A 12,822-nucleotide genomic window follows, 5' to 3' on the forward strand; every position below is an offset into this window, starting at 1 on the left:
ATTGTTATGAATGATAAAATTGCACTAGACACTTTCTCCTTGTGGGTAAAGGCAAAAATCTGTGCAGTTGACAATAAATATTGCTAAGTATGGATCAATGCTTCAGAGATCAACAGGCATGGTCAATACAGAAACTTAAGGAGAAATCCATCTGACTTTCTAAGGTAGATTCTGATGGTTTATGGAATATGTTCAACTGTTTGGGCTTGAGACCTTGGATAGGAATGATTGAGATCAATACTTTAGGTTGGCCTTATCCTGCTATTTGGTGTACTATTAACAGAAGCCTTAATTTTGTCTGGTATGAGCTAAAATGAATATACTTTTGGTCCTAGTCCCTGATAGTAAGATTAATCAGAGTGGTCAACAGAATAGTGTACTCATGAGGAAATTTGATCAGAAGCCAAGTGGATGTATAAATGAGGGGCAGATGTTGTTGGGAGGCAATGCTTTAGGTGTTTCTGAAAGATTTCTAAATATATTCTGAGCAGAAGCATTGGCAGTTTTATCTAGAATTTATCTTTTCAAAAATATTTGTATAGCAAACAGTGTCTCCTATCAGGATACAGGATTTATTTGTGTGTGTGTGTGTGTGTATATGCTAGGAATTAAACCCATGTATTCTACCACTGAGCTACATCATTACATGCGAGCAAATTTATTTGCTACACAGAATTTAAAAATAATGTCTCACTCAGGGACAAAGGTTGGGCATTTTTTTGCCCTTAATACCCTTCTAAAATTGGGGGGTTCCTAAGCTCAGGGGTCTTCTGTAACCCAACTTACTACATGTGCAGGTATGACCTACCTGCAGGTATGACTTACTGTGGGAAGTAAGTCTTAAGGAACTGGCATAGAAGATATTATTGTGGCTACTGCTATTGTTGTGTGTTTTGTCTCTGACCAAGGATTCTACTCTCTTTTGCCAATATGAACCAGTGGCAGGTTAACTTGACAAGCTACATAAAGTCTTGACAAATATGCGTATGGAGGAAAAGATGTAATATCACAAGTTGAAAACTCTCGCCATAACTATTAGTTAAATTCTACCTCAAAATCTGAATAGGATATTTTGATAGAAGTCCACAGACTGCTTTTAAGAACTCTTACGAAAGAGAAAAGGTCGAAAGAAGAAAGAAAACTTCAAAAATAACAAAAGTGGGAAATTAGTTACCATCAGATATGAAAAACTATAATATTTAAGCTATTAAAAAGTTATGATATTTAAGACTATGTGGTATAGGAATAGAAACAGAGAAATAGACCCAAAGAACAAAATATAGAAAAAAGCAATAAAGAAAACCCAGACATGAAGACTTGATATACTATAGAAGCAGCAAATCAGTGAGGAAAACTCTTAGGAAAATTGATTATCCCTTTTTGGATCCTTATCTGATGTCTTTAAGAAAAATAAATTTTGAAAAATAAATAAATATAAAAAAAGAAAAATAAATTTTGTACAATTTAAAAATGGAAAATACAAATAACTTAAAACTTTTAGAAAAAAATTACAGAAAATATATTTCCAAAAATAGTGTTAAAAATTTTCTAAAAATAGGATATGAAAAATGCAGATCATAAAGAAAAAGAGTGGTGGACCTTATTGCATTAAAAATGTCTTCTTATAAGTCAACACCATAGACATTTTGGAAAAGCCAATTATTTAAGAGAATGTGTTTGCAGTGCATATAACCATAGAATTATGATATAAAAGTAGGTGATGAGGGGCTGGAGTTGTGGCTCAGTAGTGGAGTGCTTGCCTCACATGTGTGAGGCACTTGGTTCAATTCTCAGCACCGCATATAAATAAATGAATAAAATAAAGGTCCGTCAACACTAAAAAATATTTTTTTAAAAATGTGTGATGAAAAAAAATCTATGTTTATTAAGAAAAAGATGAACAACCCAATTGAAAAATAAGTACATTACATAATCTGAAAAGTCAGGGCTAAAAAACATTGAAAGGATGTATAATTTTAACTAGTAATCAGGGATAGGTACATTCTACTGTTTTTGCAAATAGTTCATTCATGGATGATTCAAAGAAGGTATAGCAATGGGATGTAGAATATTTAACACCATATTTGTAGGGTTTTACAAAAATTTGTTAAGGGGATAAAGGTGAAAAGATTAATTTGTTGAGAGTTATGATCAGGGGTCAAATGATAAAGTCTAAGGGGACAGTTAATCAATGTCCCTCAGTTTTAAGAATATTATAATAGCCCTCTTTCATTATAACTGTTGTTATTTTCCTCCTTGACTGTACCTATTAAAACTCAGGCAAAATTTACCAAATGCTATTTTGCACTTACTTGAAGTTGATTATAAAACTGAACGATCTTCTCTTTCTGAGGTGACCAGTGTTGTAAGCCTAATTGTTGTGTTGCAATATATATCACTTTCTAAAAGGAAATAAATACATAAATTTAAAAGGCATTGTAAATTAAACCAATCACCATTTGTTTATTTGTTTGTTTTTGGCAGTGCTGGGGATTGAACCCAGGAAGTCTTGCACATACTAGGTAAGTGCTCTACCACTAAGCTATAACCTTAGCCCAAATCCTTACATTTTAATTCTCTGATATTTCTCTTAACTAGTTACCAATTACTATAAGACAATAGTTATAAATTTTTTCTAGTTCAAAAACCTCTGACTCTGAGAATAATTAAAGCTACTATTATTCTTTCTTAGAAAAAAAATATAATACACACAAAATTTCATGTTCAGGAGACATCTGGTAGCAAATTCATAGAGCCTCTCCCAGCTTAAGAAGCCAGATTTTAAGATATATTTAAGGACTAGCAATTACTAGAGTATAGCTGTTTGTTCTACACTAAAAGCAAATGTAAAAGGTTCTATACCTTTTTGTAATTTTAATTACATTTAGATAGTTTATCAATTTCCTAATAATTATTTTAATATTTCAAAGTTAAGAATATTCTAAGACAGCAAATAAAATTGATAGGATTGAAAAGATACGGGGCTGGGGATGTGGCTCAAGCAGTAGCGTGCTCGCCTGGCATGCGTGCAGCCCGGGTTTGATCCTCAGCACCACATACAAACAAAGATGTTGTGTCCGCCGAAAAACTAAAAAATAAAATATTAAAAATTCTCTCTCTCTCTCAAAAAAAAAAAAAAAAAAAAAGAAAAAGAAAAAAGAAAAAGACAAGACACCATGTGACTGATTGTACATTAAAATACTCCAAGGAGTAGTTGTGACTTGGAAAGATACTTAATATTCTAGTAAAGAATTATAAGGGGAACCATGCTTCCTACTAAAAGAGGGTTTATTTCAGTGTGGATACAACTGGTAACTATACCTACAGAAAAAAAGTATATTTCTCCTTTCTTTTTCACTGAGCTCTTCCACTTCATTGCTCATTCCTCACATCCTTACAACTAGACAAAACAAAGCAGCTGAAGGAAATTCAGCAGGACTTTGCAATGGAGAAAAAGGCACCTCCTATGGCAAGACCAGCTGGAGGTAGGCAATCAGCTGAGAGGAGTTGTTAAAGAGCAACCGCTTTTAAATAGAGTTGACAAGATCACCTACTCAAAGGCCTGAATTTTGGGCAGTGTTAGGCATAAAGTTTATGAATTCTCTGCTGTTAATAATACCAGCCACACAGATGTGGAATAAAAATTGCTTGGATGCACAGTAGTTCAACATAATGGGGAAAATCAAGGACATATTCAGACAAGTCATTCTCTTGATTAAATATTTCAATAAATTCTTAGGAAAGTGTTGAAATAAAATCATAATCTTATTGTAAAGTGTTCAGTGTTGTTCCTTGGAGTTAACTGGATGGCCAACTACACACAGCTTTAATTTGATGACATGGTTTCAGTAATTCTCAGTTAATCTTTTGGTTACTCTGAGTTAATGTCTTCTATATTTGGACAGTATTAGAGACAGATGCAAATAAATTAGATAGATCACAATTCCCTATTACACAAGATTTACATTCTTGCATCTCAAATAGTATAAATAGCAGGCTTACGGTATATTTCTTTAGTAAGATATGTTCTTATGCAGAATATACAGCCTATACATAGCTGTCATTGTGTAAACCATCAAAACTACAACATTAAAGAAAGATTGGTTTGGATATCAAGTGTCCGCAAAAGCTCCTATGTTAATGCAGAAATGCTTGGAGGTGAAATGATTGGATTGTGAGAGCTATAACTTAATCAGTCCATCCTAATTTGAGTGGACTGACTGGGTGGTAACTGTGGGCAGGTGGGGTAACCCTAGAGGAGGCGGGTCACTGGGGGTGTGCCCTGGAAGAGTTTATCTTTCCTCTGGCCTCTACCCTCTTCTCTTTACTTCCTGGCCACCACCAGCCAGATGGGCCCAGAGCATTGGATTCAGCCCACCATGATCTAAATCTCTGAAACCAGAGCTCAAAATAAATTTATCCTCCTCTAAGTTATTCTTGTCAGGTGTTTTGGTCACAGCAATTAAAAGCCGACTAATACCCATATATAAAGAGGCTCAAAAGTAAAGTCCTTGGGCTTCAGTTGTAGCTCACTGGCAGAGCGCTTGCCTAGCTTGTGTGAGGCACTGGGTTAGATCCTTAGCGCCACATTAAAAATAAAATAAAATAAAGGTATTGTGTCCATCTACAACTTAAAAAATGTAAAGTCATTAATATACATGCAAGAATGCTATAGATAGGTAATGCTATTTTTAAAGCTGTGACTTGAAAAATGTTAAAGTTAACCTGGAAAGTGCCTAAAACTTATAACTAGAGGAAAAAAAGAGGGGATTTTGTAGGTTTTGCCTCTGAAAGATAGGAGGATGCTCATGTAAAACAGAGAAAAGCTCATCAACTGACATTTCTCTTCTTTTTCTCCTATTAAAGTAAAACCCTCAAAATGTAAATGTAAATGAAAATCTTCAAAACTTTGGTAATAGTTGAGAGACAAATATTCACTGTGTTTCTCCTGGAAACCTCACAAGCAAAAAGGAAAAAAAAAACACAGATTGAATTTTATTAGAATAAGGAAATGAAGAAAACCTACAAAATACAAAACACATGGAAATACCAAGAAAACAGCTAAACTTAGATAGATTAGTGCTTGAACATGCAAACTGTTGGATCAGAAAAGTCAAACTCATTAAATCATGTGGAACAAAAGATCAGACATTATATTGCTCTTGTTAATTCAGAGAACTAAAAAATAAAATATTGCATGTTAAAAAGGCTGAGTACCCAAACTCATAATTACAGAAATTATAGTGAAATTATAAATATCAAAGACAAAGTGAAAAATTTTAAGGTATGTGTAGAGAGAATACAGAGGAACAAATATTGAGGTGACACTGACTGAAGAGTGACCTTAGAACAAAAAGAAAGAAAGAAAAAAAAGGAACAACAACAACAAAAACTACTGGAGAGCATTGCTCACTGAGGTAAGTGACTGTGGAAAAATGCTGAAGTGCACACAACTAGCACAGAATTTGGCACAGTGTGAGGGATAATGAGAACACAGCTGTTTGGGGATCTGCAAACAGGCTGATTTGAGAGAAATTCTCAACATATGCTTGTAGTACTATACCGGGGAGTGCCTTGAGAGGTCGTATCTGAGCTTTCTTCCCTTTCCCCAGGAACCCAGAGCAGGCATTGCTGCACTGTCTTAGCTGCTGACTATCATTACCCAGTTTGACCCTGGAGGAATGTAACTGAAACAATCCTGCCGAAAAATCTGTATGATGGATGACCAGTTAATGACACAGAAGAAAATGGAACTCACTTCCCCATTAAGCTGGTGGTTTGGTGACCTGTTGAAGAACAGGGGACTGAGCAGGCACATGGGAACTGGGTCTCAGAGTGTCAGGGTTGTGGTGGTGGATTGTAGAAGGCCTGCCTGTGCCTCCTGACCCAGTGCAGAGTTTTTCTGACTTCCGAAAGGCTTTCACAAAGGGTTCTGGAGACTCAGATGTGCTGTAATACTCAGCATTAGCTTAGCCCTGGGTGTGTGTTGAGAAACTCTCCTTGAATGCATTTCTCCTGGGGGAACCTTGGCAAATATTTCAACAAAACAGAAGATATAAAAGCTCCTGCTCACAACCCAGTCCTAAGAAGGCATGGTTGGGACTGGAGGCTGAAGACATGATCCTGCACATCTACCCCCATAGTTTCAGCAGAGAGAAAACAACACAAAGATTTAGGAGACTGCACCTACAAGGGACCTTTATATAGGTTGTTCCTATGCCTTTTCAGACTGTACACTGCTGATAAGATTGGAGGGATAATCACAGAGGGCATCTTCACATTTTCTGCTGTCTATAACATACAACCGGAACTGCTGGAGATTCAACTACAGGGAAAATGTGACCCTCAGGTTCTGACCCAGTATGATCTATGTCAAAACCTCCTAATCACAGCCAAGAAGTAACAAGGAAACTAGTACAAAGTCCAGATGGAATTAAATACAACACTATACAACCAAATGACACCCCAGGACACATAATCAAGAGACAGCTGTTCGTTAAGAGGGCCCACACATAAAATTGGAAGAGAGATCCATCCCAGCAGATACAAATCTCAATGTAGAAACATAAGAAATGTGAAAAAAACAAAGCAACATGACTCTCTCAAAATTTATATTTCTCTAGTAACTGACTTCAAAGATATTGAAATGGATTAAAAACTAAAGAATTCAAAAGAATGATGTTAAAAATGGTCAAGGGCTGGGTGTGGTGGCACACACCTGTAATCCCAGCAGTTCAGAAATCTGAGTCTGACAAACCCAAAGCCAATATCATACTAAATGGGGGAAAACTGAAAGCATTTCCTGTAAAATCAGGAACAAGATAAGAGTGCCCACTCTTATTCAATATAGTAATGGAAACTTTGGCCAGAATAATCAGGCAAGAGGGAGAGAAGGGATACAAATAGGAAATGATGAAGTCAAATTATTCCTGTCTACAGATGACATGATTCTACACCTAAGAAATCCTAAAGAATCTACCAAGAAATTCTTAGAACTGATAAACAAATTCATCAAAGTATCAGGATACAAAAATCAACAAACAAGTTAGTAGCTCACCAATAATGAACACCAATACACCAATAATGAACTTGCTGAGAGAGAATCAGAAAATGAACAAACAAGCAAACAACAACAACAACAAAACACCTAGGAGTAAGCCTAATCAAGGAGATAAGACCTGTACAATGAAAATTATAAAACACTTAAGAAAAAAATTGAAAACAACACCAGAATATGCAAAGCCCTCCCATGTTTATGGATTTAGAGAATTAATATTGTTAAAATGGTCATACTGCCAAAAGTGAGTTACAGATTCAATGCAATTCCCACAAAAATACCAAAGACATTCTTTACAGTACTAGATGAAGTAATCTGAGAATTCACACAGAAGCACAGAAGACCCTAAATAGCCAAAGTAATCCTTAGCAAAAAGAACAATGCTGGAGGCATCACAATACCTAATTTTAAAACATACTAAAGAACCATTGTAACAAAACACCATGTATATTAGCACAAGAGCAGAAACATGCAACCATGGAATAGAGCAGAAATGAACCCAAACATCTATGGCTATCGGATTCTCAAAAAAGAAGCCAAAAACATGCTGAATAAATGATGGCCTTTTCAACAAATGGTGCTGGGAAAAATACCTGTAGAAAACAAATTGGATCCCTCTCTCTCAATCTGTACAAAAATAAATTCAAAATAGATCAAAGACCTTAAAATTATACCAAGACCTTTGAAACTACTAGAGAAAAATGTAGGGAAAATTGGTACAGACAATGTTTTCCCGAATAGGACTCAAATAGCTCAAGAAACAACAGCAAGAATTGACAAATATAACTCCCTCAACTTAAAAGACTCCTTTACAGGAAAAAAAATGAGCAGAGTGAAGAAACAGCCTACAAAATGTGAGAAAATATTTGTCAGCTATTCATCTAAACAGGATTAATATCCAGAATATATAAAGAACTAAAATAATTTAACACCAGAAGAGCAAGTAATCCAACCAATAAATATACAAAATGAGCTGAACAGACACTTTTTGAGAGTAGTACAAAGGGCCAATAAGTATATGTAAAATGTTCAACATCATTAGCCATCAAAGAAATTAAAATCAAAACTATTTTGCAATTCCATCTCACACCCAGTCAGAAAAAGAAACACACACTGTTGGTGGTAATATGAATTAGTACAGTTATTTTTCCTCAAGAAACTAAAAATAGAACTACCATATGATCCACTCCTGAACAAATCCAGCAAAGTATCATACAAAAGAGATATCTGTATACCCATATTTATTGTAGTACTATTCATGATAACCAAGTTATGGACAGCTTAGATACCCATCAATGGATGAATGGATAAAGAAAATGTGATATATATATATATACACACACATACATACATACATACATATACATACACACAGTGCAATACTATTCAGACATAAAGAAGAATGAAATCGTGTCATTTGTAGGAAAATGGCTGGAACTGTTACACAAAATAAGCCAGTCTCAGAAAGATAAGTTCCATATGTTTTCTCTCATATGTGGAAGCTGGAAAAAGAATAAAAATTTTTTAAAATCACATGAAAGTACAATAGGTACTACTAGGGTAGGGGGACCAGGATAAGGAAAGAAAGAGGACAAGAGAAGGTGGTAGGGAGAGAGGATATGATCAAAGCATATTCTATGCATATGTAGAACAATATATAATGTGCAACTTAATTCATTATAATTTCTGCTTTTGAATTATTTCTATCAAGTCTAATTTTCCCTGACTCAATCTTTGTTTTTTTTTCTTTTTTAAGTTCCTCATTGTGCTCAAAAATAATATTTATTCTGTACTTGTTGGGTAAAAAGTTTTACAAAATAGCCTGCCAATTATATTTTTTTAAAAAGAATAATTATGAAACTGTTTAAATCACATTTTCTAAAATAAATTTAAGAAACAACATCCCCCCAAATAGAGTCTGAGGGAAAGGAATAAATATGCTTAATGGCCTGAAACTTGTTAAAAGGTTGGAAAGCAGAAAACAGGGAGAAGTTTGTGGTTGAAAGAACAGGGAGGAGAGGGGAAATGGAAGGAAGGACAGAATATATTCAAATGACAACCTGGTGCAGCCAGATTGTAAAAGCTATTATAAGTCAAAATACTTTATTTTGATTTTGTACTGAAAGCAACAATGATCCACTCTGGCCTTTTTAATTTCATCAAACATATGTTTTAGGGATGCAAATCTGGTGGCCTTATGGAAACATACTAGAATTCAGGGAGTGGTAGGATGCTATACAATAATATTAGAAACAAAAACACTGATATCCTACCAAATCAAGACAATAACTATGAGACTAAATAAGTAAAAGAAACAATAAAGGTCTCTATAATTATAACATAATTTTAATGATTGCAAAATAATTCTGAACTAATTTGATTTTCTTTTTCTTTTGGTACCAGAGAATGAATCCAGGGGTGCTTAAAAACTAAGCAACATCCCCAGATCTTTTTATTTTTTATTTTTTAGAGACAGGTTCTCACTAAGTTGCTTACAACCTTGCTACGTTGCTAAGGCTGGCTTTGAACTTGGAATCCTTCTGCCTCAGCCTCCTGAGCTGCTGGGATTATAGATCTGTGCAACTGCACCTGACTCTAAATTGATTTTCAAAATACCTCTTCAAAGTAGGAAGAACCAACACAACATCAACATCTGAAAGATGAGAAAATTGAGAATAAAAAATGTAACAGTTCTCCTTGTCTAAACAGTTACATTTAGTCTAAAGTTCCTTTTCCCCAAAAGGATATGCATGTCTCCATTTTTATCACCCCTATTATAATATAAATAGAGCATTTCAGGAAGAACATAGTATATTTAATCCACACTTAGTATAAATTGATATTCCACAACTAAATAATTTGTGATGATTTTCAAAGATCTTATTACCTCCAAGGCAAGTTGATTTACTTTTGAAACAATCACTCCAGGAAAAAAATCTCCTATAATCATTTCAAAAAGTGCATCATCTTCAGGAATGAATTTTGATGAACTAGATTCTCTTATGGCCTCTATAACAATTGTAGTTTCATCTACTTCAGAAGGATTATCACTGGTGTCACTTGAATGGTTGAAGAAAAACATAAAGGACAAGTTAGCAAGTTTGCTGACATTACATTGTCGTTTTTAGAAGTGGCTGTCCCAATAACCTTTCTCCCTTTGCCCCACTACTAGAAGCCATGTAGCTTGGGTGGGATTAATCAGGTCCCCAGCTCCAGGGAGCTGGTCTAGAATAGTAAGATTAAAGCCATTCTTGAGTCACTGATTCATGGATGGGCACGGGCAGTAATGGTTTTTGGTTGTAAATAACAAAATTAATTTAGTCTAATATGAAGTGAAAAGGTTGATTTATTAAAAATCTCTAGTACTAGAATCAGGCTATCAGGCTATGCAGCTGGGAACAATGGCCAAAATTATACTATAAGACTTGTGAAGAAATGACTGCCACCATTAACAGATCCAGTCTGCAGTGCCTGTCCCACCAATTCATCATTGATGTTGGCACTAGAATGGCTCACTGCCTCTGTTATTGCTGGTAACTGGCTGCTGTCGATACTGTCACTGTTGTCACCCTTGTTGGAATGTACTATTTTTATTTTTACTAGCTTCATGTTCAAACTGTGTGATATCTGTGTCTAATTTGCCAAGGATGAAGGACAAAACCATAACTGGGAGAGCGTATGGAGAATCAAGTTATGTGGCATTACAAATATTCGCTTAAGGAACATAAAGTCAGCTCTAGTCATCAGTGCCTGGTAGTAACCTGAACATTCAAGAGGAGAAAGAAATGATCTGTCCATTCAGAGTGAAGTTCAGGACTTCAGTCCAATGGTATGGATATATGAGATACCCCAACCGCAGCCAGTCTGAAGTTCCATCAGTAAGTACATGGAGGACTGCAGTGTTAAGAATATCTCAGGTATTAAACTGAAATCCTAATCCAAGTAATCCTATCCTGGTCCACCTCTGAATTTTCTAATTAGATGAAGCAACAAATTGCCTCTTCTGTTTGAGTCTTCTGTTATTTTTAACAAGAGTGGGTTCATAAAAAACAGTATTTTTATACATTAAACATTTCAGTATATATTAAACTAGTAATCAAAATGACAATAAGTAACTACAGGAGGTTTGAAACATTTTAGAGTTTTCTCTATGTAAATGTCCCTTCTGCTCTTTATTTATTGATGTCTGAAAGTTTCTATCAGGATTGTGGTGATAGTTTATAATTTTTTCCTCTTCCTCTTCCTCCTTTACTCCTCTTCTTCCTCTTTTTTTTCAGTGCTGTGGATTGAACCCAGGGCCTTGCATATGCTAGGAAAGTGCTTATACCTCTGAGTTACACTCCCAGCATGGTGAAAGTTTTTGTACTGTTTTATTTTGTGTTTAGGTCTATGATTCATAATAAAAAAATAGCTAACATTTATTGAGTACTCTTTTGCAGGAATTTTGCTTGATATTTATAAAAATTAACATGGCCAGTGTTATACAACTGCTGAGAGTTGGACCTGGAATTTACTGAGGTCTAACTTTGAAGGCCAAGCTCAACTATTACAATGGAAACCTCATATTGGTTAGAACCGATGTTAGTCATTTATGCTCCCCTGAGAAGAAAGCTCTCATTCTTTATTCTGAATGTGTTTTGGTAGAGAAAGGACAAAAGTCCATCTGATGTTAAAGGACCACACCAGAGGGAAGGAGATCCAGACTTCCCAGCTGATATCCTAGGGACCAACCTTGACCTTTTCATATTTTTTCCCAAGTCAGATCTTCCTTTATTTTAAAAGAAAATGAAAAAAATCAGGGAGTCCAGTGTCTTTTGGGGGCACAAATGCTAAATACATACATGAAGAGATAATGGCTTTTATAATATTGTTGCAATATGCTGTTGTCCAGTATAAAGGCAACTCTTCACTAAAAGAGTAACTATGAAAGTGACATGTGATATTATGTTTTAATTTAAGAATAAACAATGAAAGTTTTAAATGAATTTTTAGTTTACTAGCAATTTTTTATTTGTTTTTAGATATACATGACAGTAGAGTGCATTTTGACATATTATACATACATGGGGTTCAAACCATTACAATTTCAAATATGAGCATAGGAAAGTTATGTTGAATTCATTCTACTATTTTTCCTATTTCTATCTCCACTCTCTTCCCTTCATTTCTCTTTGTCTAATCCAATGAACTTCTATACTTCCCCTGCTAATCTTCCCTTGTTATGGGTTAGCATCCCCATATTAGAGAGTACATTTGGTCTTTAGTGTTTGGGGACTGGCTTATTTCACTTAGCATCATATTCTCCATTCCATCCATTTACCAGCAAATGCCATAATTTCATTCTCCTTTATAACTGAATAATATTCCATTGTGTGTATATATACAATATTCTCTTTATCTATTCATCTGTTGACGGGCGCTTAGGCTGGTTCCATAGCTTGGCTATCGTGAATTGAGCTTCTCTGAACATTGATGTGGCTGCATCAACTGTAGTATGCTGATTTTAAGTCCTTTGGGTATAAGCTGAGGAGTGGGATAATTGGGTCAAATGGTGGTTCCATTCCAAGTTTTCTGAGGAGTCTCCATACTGCTTTCCAGAGTGGTTGCACCAAATTGCAGTCCCACCAGCAATTTGTGAGCGTGCCCTTTTCCCCACATCCTCACCAACATTTATTGTTCCTTGTATTCTTGATAATTGCCATTCTGACTGGAGTGAGATGGAATCTCAGTGTAGTTTTAATTTGCATTTCTCTAATTGCTAGAGA

The 12,822-nt window shown here is 35.2% G+C and overlaps 1 protein-coding gene across 1 annotated transcript in view; it reads right to left on the reverse strand.

Moving 5' to 3' along the window:
- The window catches only part of Dnah14 (dynein axonemal heavy chain 14), a 376,581-nt gene that overhangs the window by 197,659 nt on the left and 166,100 nt on the right, over window positions 1-12,822 (reverse strand). The window contains 2 exon segments of the mRNA XM_071619724.1: window positions 2,313-2,402; window positions 9,945-10,107. Coding sequence (XP_071475825.1) covers window positions 2,313-2,402; window positions 9,945-10,107 — 253 coding nt within the window.

Source organism: Marmota flaviventris, chromosome 12, assembly GCF_047511675.1.
Source record: "Marmota flaviventris isolate mMarFla1 chromosome 12, mMarFla1.hap1, whole genome shotgun sequence".
NCBI lineage: Eukaryota > Metazoa > Chordata > Mammalia > Rodentia > Sciuridae > Marmota > Marmota flaviventris.